The sequence below is a fragment of the Leucoraja erinacea genome, chromosome 10 (assembly GCF_028641065.1).
Source record: "Leucoraja erinacea ecotype New England chromosome 10, Leri_hhj_1, whole genome shotgun sequence".
Classification (NCBI taxonomy): domain Eukaryota; kingdom Metazoa; phylum Chordata; class Chondrichthyes; order Rajiformes; family Rajidae; genus Leucoraja; species Leucoraja erinaceus.
The window spans coordinates 43,499,591-43,521,648 of NC_073386.1; the positions used below are offsets into that span (position 1 = coordinate 43,499,591).

General features: G+C 42.6%; 1 protein-coding gene across 3 annotated transcripts in view; it reads right to left on the minus strand.

The window, feature by feature from the left end:
• Positions 1–3,119: 3,119 nt before the first annotated feature.
• dnajc6 (DnaJ (Hsp40) homolog, subfamily C, member 6) overlaps positions 3,120–22,058 on the minus strand; it is a 93,187-nt gene continuing 74,248 nt past the window's right edge. For all 3 annotated transcript variants that reach the window (XM_055642067.1, XM_055642066.1, XM_055642064.1), the window contains 2 exons: positions 11,973–12,149; positions 3,120–4,774 (listed from right to left, as the gene is read on the minus strand). In XM_055642067.1, the coding sequence (XP_055498042.1) occupies positions 4,673–4,774; positions 11,973–12,149 (279 nt within the window). In that variant the 3' untranslated portion in view covers positions 3,120–4,672. The remainder of the gene's footprint in view (positions 4,775–11,972; positions 12,150–22,058) is intronic.

Consider the following 22,058-nt stretch of genomic DNA (forward strand, 5'->3'; position numbering starts at 1 on the left):
ATATAATTCACACCTGTAAGCCTAGAAAACAAAACCCGCCCCCTAATTGTGAATCTCTTCTGCATCCCGTCCAATTTAATCATGTTATTTCTATAGCTGGGCGACCAGAGCTGCACAAAGCATTCTTCCAATCATGGTCTCAGCACTTGCAAGCTGCAGAACAAGTCAAGATCAAATCGAGCAGTTTTCAACTTCATGTTAAAAGAAACAGCATAAAGTTGTGCTGTAACTGTGAACTGCTGTCCTTTTGAATGGGTTAGCATTTTTGCCTGGCAGAGGATTCCCCAACATCACAATGCTCTGACAGTGTGTACAGTAACTGGGGTTAGTCAGCAGGGCCAACATCACAAGATTTGCATGAGGTTGAACCCTTGGAAAGAGTCCGGCACTGATGGTGTACCTGGCCACGTTCTTAAAACCCGATGTTTAAGAAGGAACTGCTGATGCTGGAAAATCGAAGGTGCTCTCTTGAGACTGGAGAAAATGCTGGAGAAACTCAGTGGGTGAGGCAGCATCTATGGAGCGAAGGAAATAGGCAACGTTTCGGGTCAAAAACCCTTCTTCAGACTGACAGGAGGGTGGCAGGGCGGGAGGAAGATAGGAAGAGGTGGAGCCAGAGGGCTGAGGGAGAGCTGAGAAGGGGAGGAGAAATTAAGGACTACCTGAAATTAGAGAAGTCAATGTTCATACCGCTGGGGTGCAAACTGCCCAAGCGAAATATGAGGTGCTGCTCATCCTCCAATTTACAGTGGTCCACACTCTGGCCATGGAGGAGGTCCAGGACAGAAAGGTCAGATTCGGAATGGGAGGGGGAGTTGAAGTGCTGAGCCACCAGGAGATCAGGTTGGCTATTGCGTTGAAGCGCTGAGTGGCTCAGCACTTCAACTCCCCTTCCCATTCTGAATCCGACCTTTCTGTCCTGGGCCTCCTCCATGGCCAGAGTGAAGACCACCATAAATTGGAGGAGCAGCCCTTCTTAAAACCCAACTCCACCAACTCGCTGGAGTTTTTGTGGACATCTTCAATCTCTCATTACCAACATCTGAGGTTCCCACCTCCTTTAACAGGACATCAAAAAGGGTGCCCAAGAAGGGCAAGATGAGCTGGCCTTAATGCTGACTGGTGATACTAATGTCCATGGTTTTGAAGTGTTTTGGGAGATTGATGATGCATATCAACTCCTAACTTAGCAAAGACCTGGAAACTATAATTTGCCTACTGACATGATAGATCAACAGGAGATGCAATCTCGCTGGCTCTTCACTCTGCAGTGGATTACTTGAACAAAAACAATACATACATCAGGCCATTGCTCATCAACAAAGCTCAGCATTCAATACCATCCAAACTAGAAATGAGCAGAGATCCAGTTCCCCTCCAAACTTGTTATCAAACTCTGAGAACTGGGTCTTTGCTCATCTATATGCAACGTCCTCATCAGCAGACCACAATCAGTACAAATTGGCAACAACATTTCCTCCACGATAACCATCAGGAGTACAGTACCTCCATACTTTGCACTCAATCCCCTGCTCTATTCACTGTATACCCATGTTTAGGAAGACAGTTGCAATTCAGTATTTAAATTCGCTGACAATACCACCATTGCAGGATGAATAATGGGCAATCATGAGTCAGAGTATAGGAAAATCCAAATGCTCTCTTGAATTTCCACAGATGTACAGTAGAGAACAGACTGACTGGTTGCATCAAGGCCTGGTTCTGGAGCTCAAATGCCCAGGAATTAACAAAATGACAGTGCTAGGCATTACCCAGTCCATCATAAATACTCCCCACCATCAAAAACATCTCTGTGGCAGCACTCCCTCAAAAAGGCAGCCAGTATCATGATTGCATTAGATCACATGAGTAATATTGATCAGTGCTATCGGGAATTGAATACATGAGATGATTCCATGTTAAATTTGTTCCTGAAGGCATGGGATGGTCGTATTTCTATGATCCTCTAGACAGTGAGTTTCAAATCTTAAACACTTGGAGTAAATAGTTTCTTCAGCACCACTACTCCAAAAACACCATCTCACCCCCCCCCCCCCCCCCCCCCCCCCCCCCCGCCCATTCTTCGTCTAGCTCAAATCTTAAATTTAGCTTCCTTGGTTCCTAAACAATCTGTAAATGGAAACCACAACTATTTTTCCTACTAAAACTATTCATGAATTTGTACACCTCTTTCAGATCAGCCCTCAAATGTTTTTCCTTCCGGATGAATGTGCCAAATTTAATTTAATGTTACAATAATTTAACCAAAGTCATTCATTCCTGGAAATGTTCTCAGGAATTTCATCTGCAGTTTCCCTCAAACATTCTGATTCTTTCTAAAGTGTTTTAAGCAGAACCAGATGCAACACTTCATGTGTGGACCAATCAGTATTTTAACCTACATTTGCAAACACCCCATGGATACAATTATAAATCCCAGAATCGCCCTTATAACCACTCTCAACATGGTTAGCAAGGTTGCAGTGACAGCAAAATTGGTAGTGAAGTGGACCGTATACATAGTTATCCAAGGTTAGAGAAGGATCTTGATGAACTGGGCAAATGGGCTAACCAATGGCAGATGGTATTTAACTCAAAAACAAATCCAAAGTGGTGCATTTTGACAAGCTAAACCAGGCAGGACAGGGCCCTGGAGATTGTTGTGGAACAGTGAAACCTCAGAGTACAGGTATACAGTTCACTGAAACCGAGAACTATATACCTGTTCTCACAGGTTTGAGAGAACCTGTGAGAAGGTAGAGAGTATAGTGATAAAAGCATTTGGCACGAATGCCTTTATCAGTCAGGGCAGTGAGTATAGTAGTTGGAACATTATATTGATTTTAAAATGTAATAGTTGATGGCATCTGAACATTTTTGAGACTTGTTTTAATGTGCAACCCATTAATCAAAGTAACGATTATTAACACATTTAGTGTAAAGACATTAGGTAGTTGTTTTTTTTACCTTCTACCTCCATAATTCACTGGAACATTTTGTATCTCCACTGTGTAAATTCAAATTTCGGTCACGATACTATTTTTAAAAGTAGTAATTGTTAGAGGAAATGTTAGAAAATAATTGATTGTGCTGTGCAATTGAAAAGAGTCAACTTTGAGCAATACACACATTTATTTCATGTCAATTACAGGCAGTATTATGTACAATTTGGAATGAACATAATTTAGAACTTAGACATTTCTTAATAGTCACATTTCAAACAAAGACATCAGACATAGCAAACAAAGTTCAACATGAATTTAATGTTCAATCTATCCTTCCTTTGTGTTCCCCTGCCCACCACCCCCCCACCCCCCATCTCAACCTCAAGAATACACAAGCAATAAATCAAGGTTAATGTGACATTCCATGGACTGTATGTTCAGGCATAAAGATTAAATTGTTGAATTCTTGTACTCTGTAATCATATTAATCTGCATGATTCACAAAAGTGAATAGACAACACATCTTTTAGCTCTTCTGTAATACCACAGACTACAGAATAAAGCATCATAAAAATGGAAAATTCAAACAGATTACATGTACAGATAAACAAAATGGCATGTTAAATAAAACATTTGAAATAATATTTGAGAATTAAGAATTTTCCAATTAAATAGATACAAGGAGGCATTTGAAAATTGGGTTTCTATATTTACAACTAGTGCTCACATTGCAGCCTGGGACAAATTTGCAGCCACTCTTGCCATGATATTCAATGTGCCACATGTCTTCATTCACAACTTCCGTAGGTTCAGAATGTCGTCCTTTCAAGTTATCAATAATCTCCCTTTTTAAAAAAAACTTTGCTTCAGCAAGAGAGCCAAGGATAGCTTTTGGTTATTTTAGATTTTGCAAAGACAAGATTTCAGTAAAGTACACTTTAAGGATAACTATTTGTCCTATATTTTTCCTCTTGTTGTCGTGAGGTTGCCTAAACTCTCATCCTGGCAAATGGCTCACAACAGCAGTATTAAAAACTGTAGCTTTGTATTCAAGAGCCACAAGCACAGTTCCATTTTAATTCCCAATGCAGCATATTGCAACAATCCCAAGTGGCTGTTAAGCAAGACACTTATGAGATTGCCCACGAGTAAATACTGATCAGTGCTATCGGGAGTTGAATGCATGAGAGGATGATTCCAGATAATACCGTAAAGCTCATTGTTCAAGCTAGACAAGGTGTTCAGTTTTTTTTCACATATACACAGACTCTGTAATGTTACATTGTCCAGCAATTAGTAACAGTAACAACTATGCTAATACACTAATTTCAAATGGTGTGAAATGAAAGCAGAATTGTAATGTGATAAATTTCAAATCACATGCAACCAACTCATTTCAGAATAAAGACTAAATATTAAGACTCAGGCAGTATGTTACAAAATGCATTGCAAACAAAGATAGAAAAAAAGTTCACAGGAGTTATTTCTTACCTTTGTCCCCAAAAAGGTCTTGTATTAGGTTTTTTTTCCCGCAGTTATCATTTACTTTTAACAAAATCCCATGTAATAGGACATCATTAAAACAGGAGTTGTGTGACAATTAAACGAGTGCCTGTATAGTTACCAAGGGAAGGCATTATATGTCAACATTAAAGAAAAAATGGAACTACACATTCACACAGTTACAGAGAGTCAACAGTAAACACAGGCAAATTGTTTGCATTAAATTAGTACAGAGGCTTTTGCCCTTGACTTTCAAATTCTGACCAGGCATCGTTCAGTTCTATGAATATCATCTTGGCATATTGTTCATATGGCTGACCAGTGGCCTGTGAAAATAAAATGAAAATGTATAAGTCAAAGCAGAATGATACTGAAAACTATAACCAGACATGTGTCATTCCATTTGCTGGATTTCTTTCCAACTAGTTCAGCCAGAATATAAGATGTGCCCAGATCCTGACAGGTTACATTATGGCCTAGTATGGCAATTCCAATGCTTGGGAAAGCAGGCTGCAGAGAATGGCGGATTGAGTTTGGTTCATCATGGGCATGCCCTTCCCCCATTGAAAGCATCAACACAAGGTATTGCCTCAAGAAGGCGGCATCCGTCATAAATGATCCCAATCATACAGGCCATAACCTCTGCTCATTGGTACCATTATACAGAAGCCTGAAGTCCAACACCAGCAGGTTCAGAAACAGCTACTGTCCGTGAACCACCTATACAAACCTAACCCGACCTCGACAACTGAATACTACCCCACCTATTATGGACTTTTTTTCCCTTTTCTAATATTTTTGTATTAATGCCATTGAACCTTCATTTTAGAATGTGTGTAATTTGTGTACAATTTTTTTTTTCTGTATGTCTGAGTCCAAGTGCCTGTGATGCTGCTGAAGGCAAGATCTTTCATTGCACCACTGCCTCACCACGGTCATGCACACAACAATAAATGTAAACTTCATTTACTTGTGGAAAAAGATAATTGTAATTATAAGACACAAAAAGCTGGAGTAACTCAGCAGGACAGGCAGCATCTCTGGAGAGAAGGAAAGGGTGAGACCCGGGTCAAGACCCTTCTTTTCGGGTCGAGACCTTTCTTCAGAAAAGTCCTTCGATCCGAAACATCACCCGTTCCTTCTCTCTTGAGATGCTGCCTGTCCCGCTGAGTTACTCGCATCTGCAGTTCCTTCCTACACATTGTAATAATTAGCATTATGTGCCTTTCCACCTTACAATGAATCCAAACTAAAAGTGGATTGGAAACTGAAACAGGAACTGGATCAATGACAAACCCTTCTTGCACTGACAAATCTAGATTTTTTTTTAGTGGATGTGTCTTTTCATCAAGTTATAACCTCTATTCTAACATTACCCTGATTATGCTAATCCCACATTAATATTCTTTGAGAAACAGAGCTCCCAACAGTTTGAGAGCATCACTCCACTGATGAAACTGAATAACATCTCACACAAATTTGAACAGTAAACCTATCTCAAACTGTGAGGATGAGGCACCATTGCTGGGTAGGTGCCACCACCAACTCTAAACATGCATCAATGAACTCAAAAACCCAAGCCGGGCATAAACTCCATAGTCACTTTATCTTGAAAATAGTTAACAAGACAAATTTCAAAAAGATCCACTTTCTTCAAAACACAAGGTAATCAAAACTCTAATACAGTTTTTTCGCAGAATGTCTCTGGTTAACCTCAGTACCACAAAGGGTCAAACATGATTTTTATGATTCCTATGAAAATGCCTTCAATCTGAAATCGTAATTCTGCTGCTATCTTTACATTCCAAATAACTGAAGCCAAAGACAAATACAAAAGTTAACGTTAAATTCCAGAGAGTTGGTTGATTGCAATCAAGATTTAGTTCACTGTTAAAATTTTACTTGGGCTGGAACGGGCAGCCAGTAATTCACAATGAGTTGAGTCTATATTGTTGATGTCTCTACCCGAACCTTCTCTCATTCAAGTGGTAGATTGAGAGGTGATATGTTCAAAACAAAACTAATCGAGTGGTGCACCTCAATATTAGTGTACTAGTAATTTCTTCAAGGCAAATAACATTAAAAGGAATCTCCCCCTGATCATCACAAATTGACACATATGCACCCGCCTTCCAAATCCACACTGATCAATGGTACCTCCTCTGGGTTGAAATGTCACTTGGAGGTAGCAAAACAACTTGCAGTACTGATGGGAGATTTCAACGGCTATTAAAAGTAAATCAGCAGTGCCACCAGCAGATTACTGGAGGATAAGTGTAATATTGAGCCAGCATCTGCTGGCAAAGGAATCACTCCCACAAACTTGTGAATGGAAAGTTAGGCTGCATTGAGCATGGGAATGTGTATGGGAATTTACATGGAGCTTAATGACTAGAAGAGTTTTTGGCAAATTAACTTGTTCCTTTTTCCAAATCAACTCCAGATCTTAAACATCAATTACATTTAATTTAAAAGATACATTTCTGTATTTATTGCATCTTAATAAAACAGATAAAATAGTTTTCACAAGTGGCACAGTGCCACAGCAATAAAATTGTCGCCTTAAGGGGTGGTCCCACTGCGGTGATCTAATTTGCGAGTTCAGAAGAGTTTGCCCTTGACTCAAACACGCAGCATGGTCGACACGTGGCCTAGGAGGTCCTATGAGGTCACTGGAACCCTCTTTCAAGCTCGAGGGAAGTTCCCGCATACTTGCGAACTTAGCTAGGTCACGGAACATTTTACAGCATGTTGAAAAAATTTCCGGTCGGTAGTGCAGCAAAAATTGGTGGGCATGGTTCTTTTTAACTCGTAGTGCAGTGGAGTGGGGTCGCTATTTAGTTGCAGGCAGTCGAGGGCAGCCGTAGACAATCTCCTTTGCTGACCGGGCATTTTAATTGGCTCATTGGAGTTTTCAGGACCAAGGAAAACCGACGGGTAATTTAAATGCCCGCTAAACTTTATTACACTTCTTAAAAGTGTCTCCACTCCTTCTCCCCCTTCTCTCCCCACCCCTTCCCCGTCTAAAGGACTTACTCGCTGTGCAGCCTTCTTTTACCTTCCTCTTCATTGCAGGTGTGAATTTCAGACGTGTGTGTGTGTGTGTGCGTGTGCGTGTCTGTTTTCCATCCAGTACTCCAAAGACGTAGTGCAGCAAAGCTCTCACACCGTTGCAAATTAGGTCAAGAATGCTGGATATTAGGTGGATGTTCAGCTGACAGTGAATATTAATACTCAACTTTAACATGCAAAAGGTCAAGTTGGGGCCTTGGGTACGAGAACGAAGGCTGAAGTGTGACGGTAAAATCATTAGCCCATCCTATTCGGTCCACTACTCAGAGACACGGTCGTTATAAAATGGCACTAACAGGTTTAATCTGTTTTTCTATAATAAATCATAAAAGGGTGCATGGAAGATTTACGAGGATGTTGCCAGGACTCAACGGGCTGAGCTATAAGGAGAGGTTAAGCAGGTAGGGCACAATTCCTTGGATGAGGGGTGATGTTATAGAGGTGTACAAAATAATGAGAGGAATAGATCAGGTAGACAGAGTCTCTTGCCCAGAGTAATGGAAATCGTGAACCAGAGGACATAGGTTTAAGGTGAGGGAAGAAAGATTTAATAGGAACTAGAGGGGTAACTTTTTCACACAGAGGATGGTGGGCGTACGGAATGAGCTGCCGGAGGAGGTAGTATCACACGTTAAAGAAACATGTGGACAGGTACCCATATGAATAGGACAGGTTTAGAGGGATATGGGCCAAACACAGGCAGGTTGGTCTATTGTAGATGGGACATGTTGGTCAGTGTGGGCAAGTTGGGCCAAAGGGCCCATTTCTGCACTATGACTATCAACATTCTCCGTGTACTGCATACAGACTGGTTGTGAAATCTCATAACAGCCTGGCTATCCAATTATACTAGAGCCAACATTTTCCATTATAACTAACACTGACATCTAAGAGGCAAAAAATGAAATTACACATGGATCCTATCCTGATTAACACGTTCTGATCAACTGAATAATTAGCCAAACAACTATCATCCAATCATTAAAAGGGAATTGCATAACACTTGCTCACCAACACACTTGGCTCCAGTGTGTGTTGTAGAGCAGAGACAATTTTAAATCCATAATCTCTTGAAATTGGTGACACAGGTAGACATTCAAAAAAATAGGTGCAGGAGTAGGCCATTCGGCCCTTCGAGCCAGCACCGCCATTCATTATGATCATGGCTGATCATCTAAAATCAGTAACGCATTCCTGCTTTTCCCCATATCCCTTGATTCCTTTAGCCCCAAGAGCTAAATATAGACAAGGCGGTGAAGGCAACATATGGCATGATGCCTTCATCAGATTAGTAATGTGTGCAGTTTTGGTCACCATACTACAAAAAGGATGTCATTACGATAGAGAGAGTGCAGAAAAAAAAATCACAATGATGTTTCTGTGTTGCTGGGATTGGAAGGCTTGAGTAATGAGATTAAATATGTGGGCTTTTTTTCCCTTGAGCAAAACGAGGCTAAGAGGACACGTTATAGAAGTTTATAAAATCATGAGGGGCATGGGTAAAATAAAAGGTCACAGTGTTTTCCCAAGTTAGGAGAGTCCAAAACCAGAGGGCATAGATTTAAGGTGAGAGGAGATAGACTTAAAGGGGACCTGAAGGGCAACCAAGGATGCTGTGTATAATGTCGTACCTGGCAGAGGCGAGTATAATAATTACAAAGGTTAAAAGATATTTGGACAGGAAATGTTTTGGTGTCACATGGTATTAGCTCAGGAAGGCACCTTAGTTAACCTGGATGAGCAAAGAGCCTATTTCCATGCTCAAAAACTCTGCCTCAATGACCTGTTATGGGTCACAAAAACAGGTCAAATTTATAGTAAGCGAAATGGGAAGCAATGACTATCAATAAGAAAAAGCCACCCAACCTGGTTATCTTCAATTACAGCGTAGTGATTGAATCTTCCAGCATTTATATCTCAGGAGTTAAAATAGATTAGGCCTTTCAGCACTTTGGCTATGAGCCTGGAAATGTTTGGGAAGTCAAGCGATTTCCTTCCTGTGTTTACAGTATCATGAGTGTAGTACAACCACTTGTCTAGACAGGTGCAGCCACAGCACTCAAGGCTTGAACTCCATCCAAACTAGACAAAATTATTGGTGATTGCAACTCCCCCTCCCATTTATCAATGCACTGTGGTTACAATATGTGCTATCTACAAAGGAGGGGCAAACACAAGGACCACAAGTGCTCCACCATCACACATGCAGAATAACCACAAATTAGCAATTTCCATGATTTCCGTGTTCTTTCCACGATCATTTTAAGGATATTAACAACAGAATGTCATTTCAATTTCAATCAAGTCATGACTTAAGATTAACAATTGCAGAATAATTTCTGGACAATTAGTTAGATGTTGTCATGCGAGCTATTAGTGGGTTGGTGGTGGATTGCCTCAAGCAAACTGTTGCATCTCAAAATTTTAGGCAAAAAGCAAAGTTAGTACACTCCGTACTCAAACAATAAATAAAATCATGCTAAGTGGCTGCGATTTCAAAGCAAACGGCTGCCATTTAGCGATGTGTGTTCAAGATCAAGCTTGCTGTAAGTCCAGGATTTGGTGACAGACACTGCTGCTCAATCACCACGTTCTATCAGCAAGCTGAGAACACAGCCCCCGTCCTGATGGGAGCCCAACATTATGGTGGAAAAAATTGTCACTCAGATCTAATTCTGGGTCAGACAGGGTTTCAGATCAGAGTTCCCAACCAAATGGATGTGGATTTTTGACATATGGAATAGGAACGGCAATTGATAATTGAAAGCTTTTGGTATGCTAGCCTTTATAAATCAGAGCATTGAGCATAGAAGCTGGGATGTAATGTTAAAATTGTACAAGGCATTGGTGAGACCAAATCTGGAGTATGGTGTACAATTTTGGTCGCCCAATTATAGGAAGGATGTCAACAAAATAGAGAGAGTACAGAGGAGATTTACTAGAATGTTGCCTGGGTTTCAACAACTAAGTTACAGAGATAGGTTGAATAAGTTAGGTCTTTATTCTCTGGAGCGCAGAAGGTTGAGGGGGGACTTGATAGAGGTCTTTAAAATGATGAGGGGGATAGACAGAGTTGATGTGGACAAGCTTTTCCCTTTGAGAAGAGGGAGGATTCAAACAAGAGGACATGACTTCAGAATTAAGGGACAGAAGTTTAGGGGTAATATGAGGGGGAACTTCTTTACTCAGAGAGTGGTAGCGGTGTGGAATGAGCTTCCAGTGGAAGTGGTGGAGGCAGGTTCATTGGTATCATTTAAAAATAAATTGGATAGGCATATGGATGAGAAGGGAATGGAGGGTTATGGTATGAGTGCAGGCAGGTGGGACTAAGGGGAAAAAAAAAAAATTGTTCGGCACGGACTTGTAGGGCCGAGATGGCCTGTTTCCGTGCTGTAATTGTTATATGGTTATTGTTATATGGTTATATACGAAACGATACTTTATTTATCCCAGGAGGGAAATTTGTCTGCCAACAGTCATAAAACACAAGATACATGAAATTAAAGTGACGCGTCGCAAGTCCAAAATATTGGGGGCGGGAGGGCCCTCACCCAGCTATCCCAGCACACGACAGCGACAAAGATGGCACTGTCAACCACTAATTGAAAGAACATCTGCAGCATCTTACTGTAGGCATTGAAAGAGCAGAGCCTCCTCAAAGTACAGATGGCTCTGTCCCTTCTGAAACAGTGCCTCAGCGTTCCTGGACCAGTCCAGTTTCCTGTCCAGATAAACTCCAAGGTACTTGTACCCTTTGGTAAACTGTACATCCACACCCTTGATGGAAATAGGGGACGGGAATGTTCCTCTCCTCCTAAAGTCCAACACTAAAGGACCTGTCCCACTTGGACGTCATTTGCGCGTCATTTACGTGACATAATTTACTCGTCACGACGTGCGCGCATGGTGTGTGCGTGACGCTCAAAAGATGCCCAAGTGAGATGGGCCCTTAAGTCTTCTCAGTGTTGAGCAGCAGGTGATTCAACCCACACCACTCAATAAAAATTACTTATTACTTCTGTTCAATGATTTGCAAGTGATTATGTTTTTAAATATCTTGTTTTAAATACTTACATAAATTTCAATAGTTTTACATTTATTTATGCTCTAAACACATACAAATACAAAAAGCTACTTCACAGGTTGTTTGGCAGAAGCCAAACCACCTTTGGCTCCCTCCTTCGTCTAATGCTGCCAACATCATTCCAATGTTCACGACTATGTTATCTACGGCCTATTCACTGCGATGCCTCGGCAAGTGTTTGCAGGATGCAAAGGCTTATTCAAATTACATCAACGTATCAGTACCAGGGAATTACAGAGGCGAGGATGAACGCGAGTGGAGATTCTGAGCAATGGGCCGGGACCTGCTCGGCAGAGCAATGATACAAATATAGTGAATAAATCACATGCATCAGCATGCTTTAACATTGGCAGGTGGGATTAACTTACTTTATCAGGATGAACTACAAGTACTGCCTTCCGATAGACTTTTTTCACTTGGTCAGGAGTTACCAGATCTGCCATACCAATAGGCTTCCATTTAGTTTCTCCTTCCCACAATATAGTATGCATTGTTGACAACAATGCTCGAATATTTCTCTCTTTTCCTTCAATCCAATCCAGAAGCTGAAATTGAAAAGATTAATATGTATTATTTAACAACAGAAATAGTAAGATTAAACGAGAACTTACCAGTTTGAAGTTTGATCTGTATTTTATGAGGAGTTACGATGAGGGATTACGTGAAGAACCCCGCCAGGACGCATGCGTGTCATTCTTCAAAGCAGCGGTGTGAAATCACAGATAACTGTAATGACTAAACATAGTAAGATTAGAGAAGAGATACCAGTTAAGTATATGATCAAGGGTGGGAGCGGAGGGCACGTAATCCCTCATCGTAACTCCTCATAAAATACAGATCAAACTTCAAACTGGTAAGTTCTCGTTTAATCTTACTATTTTACTTCGGAGTCACGCGAGTGACTACGTGAAGATTTTAAAGCTCTGTGATTTCATGCCCTGGAAACGAGTCCATGCATCACATCTGCCTTGATGACTGTAGGAGGAATTGTGTCAACATATTTTAGACATGAATCCGACATTGAAATCCATGAATTGATTAACACAAATTATAGCCCCTATTTATGGGGTAATTAAATTACAGCACTTAAATTGTTTCTGCAAATGTTCCAGGTTTAATGACTGGTTTATGATAAAATAGTTGGAGTGTTTTTTCGCCTGACCATCCTGCTGCCTTGAGGATTTGGTCCATTGGTACATCCAACTGCATAGCTGCCGATGTAGCTGCAGCCCTGGTGGAATGAGATTTAAAATATTAGTATCCACCCCAGCCTGTGTTAGACCTGTTTCAGCCATCTTGAGATGGTCTGGACCGACACTTTTTTGTGTGGTTGCTTATGGCTGACTAAAAGTGCCTTCTCATTGCCTCTGATGATTTTTGTTTTCTCCATATATAACGACAAATGTTTTACTATACAGAGACGATCATCTGTTAGGTAAGACCTAAATTCGATATTGAGGTCCGCTGATCCCTGTCTGTTCTGTTTCACTAATTCATAAATATGAAACGTAATGTTTTCAGATGAAGAAGTCATGTTGTCCAGATCTTCATTTATGTAATGACTGTACCCTTTGTGCCGTGACCAATGCCATTAGCATGACTGTTTTTAATGTCAGTCTATGTAGGGACAGAGCTGTTGCTGGAGACCAATTCCTGAGCATCTTCAGGACAATACTTACATCCCATATTTGGGAGTACCTGGTTCTTGGGGGATTGGTATTAAAAATTCCCCTCGTAAGTTTTGTTACCAGTGGGTGAGTTCCAACAGAGTGACGCTCTGTTCCTTGCCAAAAAAAAGTCGATAAGGCACTTCTGGCGCAGTTGATGGCACTATAACTGAGCCCCTCATCATAATGGAGGCCTGCCAGGTATTCCAGAACAGACGGGATGTTCATATCTCTGTAGGTGATGCTGTTTTTGTTACAATACATCTCCCACTTCCTGATATAGACCAGATACTGTTTTTTGGTGGACTGTCTTTGGGCCGCCAAAATCATATTCACTGTTCGGTCCGTCAGTCCCAGCTGTAGTAGAGGTTTTTTTTTTTTTTTTTTTTAAAAAAAACTCTACAAATTAATAAATTCAAATAGTTATGGCATGGGTGGCTATCCCTTGTTACGGGATGAACATACAACTCTGGTCTATTCGGGATGGTGATACATGGTTCTAATACCATGTTCATTATCACTGGGAACCATGGTTGAGTAGGCCAATCGGGTACTACCAAAATACCAGACGCAGAGTCCTGCTGTATTTTCCTTAATACCCGACTGATGAGGCAGAAAGGAGGGAATGTATAAATAAACAATTCCCCCCCCCCCCCCCCCCCCCAGTGCAGCGAAAATGCATCTGACACGGCTGCCCCAGGGTCTGGTTCCCATGAAACATAATTTGATAACTGGTAATTAAGACTGGATGCGAATAGATCGATATCTGGTGTTCCATATCGCGCTGTAATATCAGCAAATACATTTTATTCAACATCCATTCGGTGTTTTCATTAAATTTGCGTGACCTGGTGTCTGCCACTAAATTTAGTTTACCTGGTAGGTAAGTAGCTGATATCCAAATATCTCTCTGGATACACCACTGCCAAATTGTATTAGCCAGATTGTCACATGATGTCAATTTGTTTCCACCCATATGGTTGATATATGCTACCACGGTGGTATTGTCAATCTGTAGTCTGACATGCTGGTGATATGACCCAGTACAATGTGACTTTAGGCCATAGAATGCACCCAACATTTCCAGGTAATTTACGCCCGGTGTGAGTAATAATGATGCTTCCTGTGCAGTCCATCTACCTCCACAGCTGGAGATGGAATTGGTGGCACCCCAACCAAGTGCACTGGCATCAGTTTGTAGCACCATAGAAGGGTTACTGATAATGATTGGATTGAAACAAAGCCAAATGTTATCTATCCACCATTTTAGTTCCATTATAGCTTTGAATGGTAGCTTTATTGGTCTGTTAAAATGACCGGCATTCATTTTGAGTGCTTGGATTTTTGCTCTCTGTAAATTTTGGTAATGTAAAGGTCCAAATTGTGTGGCTGGAAAAGCAACCACCATTTTGCCAATTACTTTTGCTACCAATCTGATGGACGGTAACTGATGTCAATGAGGTTATTGCAAGCCTCTATTAAGTCTATAGCCTTACCCTTTGGCAAAGTCACCGACATGTGAACCGAGTCAATGGTGAACCCCAAATAGTCCATAGTAGTGGAAGGCGTTAATTTAGATTTAACTGGATGGATAATAACCCCAGTTTTTCAAATAACTGTTTTGTGGCTGTTACAGTTTGTTTGGCCAATTCCAAAGTTTTGCCCACAATAAGTATGTCATCTAGATATGCCATGACCATGTGTTTTTGTTTCCGTAGAAACGCTAGGGCTGGTTTCAAAATTGTAGTGAACAGCCTGGGGCCTGATGTTAACCCATTTGGCAGCGCTCTATATTGCCAGAGCTGTCTCATCCAGTTGAATTTAAAGTAACATCTGTGGTCACCTCGTATAGGCACTGAAGAGTAAGCATTTTTTAATCGATGCTAGCCATGAAGTGACCTTTGGAAATCAATGTTTAGCAGTAACAAAGGTTTCCATTTTTAAATGAATATATTGTACAAATGTATTCAATTTGGTCAGATACTATGATGATGCGACTACCACCATATTTTTTGATTTTGGTAAAGATATTGGACACAAATTCTAGCGGTTCGTGTTGGGGTTTTTCAATTACCCCTTTGCGTAAGGCCGCTCCAGTTCAGCCTGCACTTCTGATTTTTCTTTACCAGAGAGTACAAACATTTGGTTCGGTATATGTTGAACTGGAGGGCTGTACTTGTGTATAAACTCTATTGTATATCCCTGGATACTGCTTAAGATGTAAGTATCGGTTGTTAATATGCTCCATGCATTCAGAAAAGAGTGTAATCTCCCCCCCAAACTCCATGCTCCCTATATTTTGTAGGGAACCAGACCCACCTACCTCCATAGTTACCAGTGGCAGGTTTATTTCTTTTTGTAGGTTCTTCGCTGCTGTTGTTGCGCTGGTGTCTGGATTTTCGGTTTGGTTAGCGTTGGAGGTCCGCGCATCTTCCAAGAAGGCCGGCCTGGGCCATGGCCTAAAAAAGACATGTTTTGAGTACCGGGCCTTCGAGCTTTCACCAGTTCTGCTGGTGGGTGCGTAGGGGTGCTGTCTTTGGCTGTAGTGGGTTTTTGGAGTCCCTTTTATTAGTCCAGTAGGTTCTCTCATTCCTGCACCCCTTGCGCACTTGTCTTTCCTTCTGCGGACCCCTCTTCCAGGTCAGGGCAGAACTGACCCGCAGTGCTCCCCTCTGATGAGGTAGAAGCACTGTGCAGCCCTTCAAGAGGTACTGCTGTGGGTTTATCATAGGGCCCACAGTGACCCGACTCCATCTCCCGGAGTCTGTCACGTTGGAGCAAATGCTCCACACACCGCTCCATCCGGCTCCAGCGCTCACGGTCGCTGGCCGCCCGCGGTTGTTCAAAGTCGGACTCCTCCGAGTCCACCACCTTGTTTGTTTTTGTGTCTAGCCTTACCGCCCGGCCGCGTGGATCTGGCCAGTGCGGAGGCGACATCGGGCACAGCTGATCCCACTATCGGTGATCCGAGTGCCGCTGGCTGCTGCTGGATGCCCGCTGCTCCGTGGTCCTCCCTCACCAGCTTTGTCGCAGACCTTGTCTTCTCCACCTGTAATCAGCATGGGAAAACACAAAAAGACCGCAGTTCTTACCTGCAGGTCCTGGTTTAAATTGTCGCTACGGGGGAACGTCGTTCCACCCCGCCACCTGCTATTTTCGACTTGTCAAAAGTCGACGGCCCCATCTGAATAGTCTCTTGCCCGGCCGTGGTGTTCTGACCGGCGCGGGACCCAAAAGTCGGCACAGCTGATCCCTTACGGGGGCTTGTGCCTTCAGCTGCTGCTGGCTCCCGCAACTTCGCGGTCTTCCCCAGCCAGCTTCACTCGCAGCACTTGGGGACACTATTTTGTCCAGCTCCCCCCCTGTGTAAAACAGCGCGGGGCCAAAAACTACCGCAGAGTAAATCACTTACCTGCATGTCGCGGTTTCAAACTTACCCTGCGGGGGAACGCTCCACCCCGCCTGTCGTTTCGCAAGCGTGAAAGCGATATGACACGCATGCGTCCTGGCGGGCTTCTTCACGTAGTCACTCACGTGACTCCGAAGTAAAATAGCTGGATAAATGTGATATTTATTTCTGTAACCAGGTGCGATAGTGAAAAACTTTAAGGTAAATTATCTTTAAGTTGAAAGATATTTTAGTCACAAAACATTCCACAATACTTTCCAATTCAGCTTTATGCTAAGCATATACACAAACATACATCACCTACAAATTTTCACATGTGCTGTTGAGATGAGATTTTCTCACTTATACTGCACATTATCAACGTATAAAAATACTGCAGGTTTGATGATTTAAAAAAAAATGCTACAGGTGATCACCTCAAGCGCAGCTTCAGATAATAATCTAATCTAACAAAGTACGTTACTTCGCAAACCAGAAAACAATATAAAGGTTTTGATTTAAATAAGCAAGTTAAAGGATTCTCAAATTTCTGGAGATTTCCCAAATTCATTTTGTACATGACTCATTTGAACAGTAATAGGGAAGGTCTGATCTCATCATTCTTTGTTACATTGTTGTAACTTTTCTACTGGTGACAAGACAACATTCCAACAGAGCGATGCAATCCAATCCCTTTACAATAAATGCTCTCCGGTATCTGGGCTCTGCCTTGAACCATAATCTTGAGGCATTTCTGTTCTCGAGTCCTGACACAAAATCATAAGTAATGCAGGTATACAAGTCTTAGTTTAGCTGAGATGTGTTTTTAAATAGCACTATTTTACTTATCATTCTTACTATCGTAATGCCATCGCATGTATTCGAGAAATATCATTTTTTATGGAATCTCATAAAGGACAGAAGCACGTGAGAGGTTAGAAGTTGGTATGGAGGTGATGTGGGAAAGGTTCGTAAACAGAAAGGGCAGGTGAAAGGCGGAGAGTGAAGAAGGAGGGCTGGTTTAAACTGCACGTATTTTAATGCAAGGGGCCTGACAGGTAAGGCAGATGAGCTTAGGGCATGGATAGGTACGAGCGACTGAGACGTTGTAGCCATGACTGAAACCTGGTTAAGGGCGAGACAGGACTGGCAGCTTAATGTTCTGGGGTACAGGAGCTTCAGGGGAGACGGGGGTGAGGAAAAAAGACATGGGGGGGGGGGGGGGGGGTTCATTGTTGGTTGAGGATGTCACGGCAGTGATCAGAGGTGACATTACGGACAGATCGTCTAGTGAGGCTATATGGGTGGAGCTGAGGAACAAGAAAGGGATGATCGCCTTGTTGGGTGAGTACTACCGACCCCCGAATAGTCATCAAGGGGAATTAGAAGAACAAATATGGCAGGAGATAGCAGGCCAAATAAGGTTGGTGTAGTAGGGGATTGTAACAGATTTTTCTTAAGCAGTATGTAGAGGCCCTCACGTGTGAGATGGCAATGCTAGATTGGGAATTTGGGAAGGCCAAGTTAATGAGTTTTTTGTGGAGGAGCCGTTTTGGACCAGTGACCACAGTTCGATTAGGATTAAGATAGTTATGGATAGGGGCGGGGATGGTCCACGTGTTACAATGCTCAACAAGGGTAAGGCCTACTTTGAAGGTATGAGAGAAGGTCTCGCTCAAGTTGACTGGAGCAGGTTATTTGAGGGGAAGGAACATCGGCTAAGTGGGATGTTTTTAAAAGTGCATTGACGAAAGCTCAGAATATGTACATCCCTGTTAAAGTGAAGGGCAAAGCAGGCAAACATAAGGAAGCTTGGCTGACGAGGGAAATTGAGACGTTGGTCTAAAACACGAAGGATGCATGGGACAGGTATAGGCAGCTGGGATCAAGTGCATCCCTGGAGGAGTTTCGGAAACCAAGGAGTAAACTGATAAAGATCAGAAGGGCAAAAAAAGGGGCCAGGAGATAGCTCTGGCAGGTAGCATTAAGAGCAATACCAAAAGATTTTATTAATGCATAAGGGGGAAAATGGGTAACTAGTGGGACCTCTCAGGAATCAAAGGGATCACCACAGGAGATGGGCAAGATCCTCAATGAGTATTTCTCCTCTGTATTTACCGAGGAGAAAGACGGTATGATGGAGGAAATTGGAGCAGTCAATGGAAATGTCTTGAGAGCAGTTAGTGTTGCCGTCAAAGAAGTACTGAACGTACTGTCGTGTATGAAGGTAGACAAATCTCCAGGGCCTGATTGGATATGTCTGAGGACATTGCGGGAAACTAAAGGGGAAATTGCGGGAGCCCTGGTTGAGATTTACGAGTCGTCCTTAAATACAGGAGAGGGTGGCAAATGTTGTGCTGCTTTTCAAGAAGGGCTGCAGGGAAAATGCTGGAACTATAGGCCGGTGAGCTTAACATCTGTAGTTGGTAAGTTACTAGAGAGTATTCTGAGGGATAGGATATACAGGCATTTGGATGGGCAAGGGCCGATTAGGGACAGCCAGCATGGTTTTGTACGTGGGTGGTAGTCTCACAAATCTGATTGAGGTTTTATACGACGTGACCAAAAAGGTCGATGAGGGCAGAGCTGTAGATGTGGCCATGGATTTCAGTATGGCATTCGACAAGGTTCTGCATGATCGGCTGCTCTGGAAGGTTAGATTGCATGGGATCCAAGGAGAGATAGCTGAATGGATAGGAAATTGACTCCATGGATGGAACCAGAAGGTGATGGTGGAAGGTTGCTTCTCGGACTGGAGGCTTGTGACTAGTGGTGTGCCTCAGGGTTCGCTGCTGGGCCCATTACTGTTTGTCATCTACATCGATGATTTGGATGAGAACATACAAGGCAAGATTAGCAATTTTGCTGATACAAAAGTTAGTGGTTTTGCAGATAGGGAAGATGGTTGTGAAATATTGCAGCAGGATCTGGATCGATTGGCCAGGTGGGCGGAGGAATGGTTGATGGAATTTAATACAGAGAAGTATGAGGTGTTGTACGTCAAAGAAGGGCAGGACCTACACTGTAAATGGTAGGACTCTGGGTAGTGCTGTAGAGTAGAGGGATCTAGGAGTACAGGTGCATGCTTCCTTGAAGGTCGATTCACAGGTAGATAAAGTGGTCAAAAAGGCTTTTGGCACTTTGGCCTTCGTCAGTTAAGAATATTGAGTATAGAAGTTGGGAGGTCAACTTGCAGTTGTATATGAAGTTGTTGAGACCGCATCAGACCGTTGTTGAGTATCCTACCACTAGGGACAATTTTTACATTTATACCAAGCCAATTAACCTACAAACCTGTACGTCTTTGGAGTGTGGGAGGAAACCAAAGATCTCGGAGAAAACCCACGCAGGGGGCAATGAGGAGGAATATAGAGATACAATAAACAACTTTGTGGAGTGGAGTGCACACAATAACCTCCATCTCAACACCACAAAAACGAAGGAGATAGTTGTGGATTTCAGGAGGGGGAGGAGGAGGACTCAACCAACACCAATCACCATCAGGGGCACTGAGGTGGAGGTGGTCGCCAACCACAGGTACCTTGGTGTGCAGCTTGACAGTGAGCTGGACTGGAAGAGTCATATGGAGGCGGTGTACAGGAAGGGACAAAGTCAACTGTATTTCTTAAGGAGGCCAAGGTCATTCAACATCTGCCAACCCCTACTGTGCAGTGTCTACCCTTCAGTGGTGGCCAGTGCTCTGTTTTTTGCTGTGGCCTGTTGGGGAGAAGGCGCCCACATAGCGGACAAAAACAGACTGGACAAGCTGACCAGGAAGGCCGGCTCAGTGGTTGGGGCAGAGCAACTAACGGTCAAGCAGGTGGCAGAGGCCAGAACTCTGAACAAACTGGGTTCAATAATGACCAACCCCACTCACCCACTCCACGCCCTGAAGGTGATCAAGAGCAGCATCTTCAGTCAGAGACTGATTGCACCAATGTGCAAAACTGAGAGATATAGGAAGTCTTGTATACCAGCTGCTATAAGGTTTTATAATGCACAAAAATAATTTTGCATTTTTTAAGTATTCATTCATTGTATTTTAACTTATTAAGTATGGAAGCTATCTGAGGAAATGTGTGGTGTTATGTCTGTCTTGAAGCTGTTGTGGCACTGTAATTCCCTGTAAAGGATTATTAAAGGATAAAGAAAGAAAGGAAAGGAAAGGAAAGGTCGCGGGGACAACGCACAAATTCCATACAGACAGCGCCCGTAGTCGGGATCGAATCCGGGTCTCCAGCGCTGCATTCTCTGTAAGGCAGCAACTCTACTGCTGCACCACCATGACCGCCTTAGGAAAAATATTGTCACGCTTGAAAGGGTTCAGAAAAGATTTACGAGGATGTTGCCAGGACTAGAGAATGTGAGCTAAAGGGAGAGGTTGACTAGGCTGGGTCTCTATTCCATGGAGTGCAGGAGGATGAGGGGGGGATCTTATAGAGGTGTACAAAATCATGAGAGGAATAGATTGGGTAGATGCACAGAGTGTCTTGCCCAGAGTAGGGGAATCGAGGACCAGAGGACATAGGTTCAAGGTGAAGGGGAAAAGATTTAATAGGAATCCAAGGGGTAACTTTCTCACACAAAGGATGGTGGGTGTATGGAACACGCTGCCAGAGGAGGGAGTTGAGGCTGGGACTATCCCATCGTTTAAGAAACAGTTAGACAGGTACATGGATAGATCAGGTTTGGAGGGAGATGGACCAAGTGCAGGCAAGTGGGACTAGTGTAGCTTGGACATTGTTGGCCGGTGTGGGCAAGACGGGCCGAAGGGTCTGTTTCCACACTGTATCACTTTATGATTCTGACTCTAATTGAGACAAAATAAAATGAGAAAATACATCTTTTCATTTGCATATAACTAAGTTTAAGAACGTTGAGTTGATCTGGAAAAAGGGGGGTTTTCAGTTACCTAAAGCTTTTTCTTAGCCCTTTTACTAAAGGTGCATTCCATGCAAATTCTTTATTTTTTAAATAAATAACTTTTTGCCAATTTCTGTTCATTTTGATTTTGAGGACATGAAATGGCCATTTAAATGTGTCTGAGGAAACAACAAGCTTTTCAATTTGCTTTCATCAAATTGATTTAGCCTTCAGGTCCACCCGTCTTTCTTTTATTACCACTCTCCCAAGACATACAGGTTTGTAGGTTAATTGGCTTGGTAAAATTGTAAATTGTCCCAAGTGTGTGTAGGATAGTGTTCATGCACGGGTACCACTGGTCGGCACTGACTCGGTAGGCCGAAGGGCCTGTATCCGTGCTGTATCTCTAAACTAAACCAATCATTCTCCACTAATATACTAGTTAGACTGGCAACTCAATGAAAGTTATGAAACACATGCAATTGTTTAATGCTGCGCCAGGAATCAAAGCCAGTAATCATTCCGCTTCCAAGGAC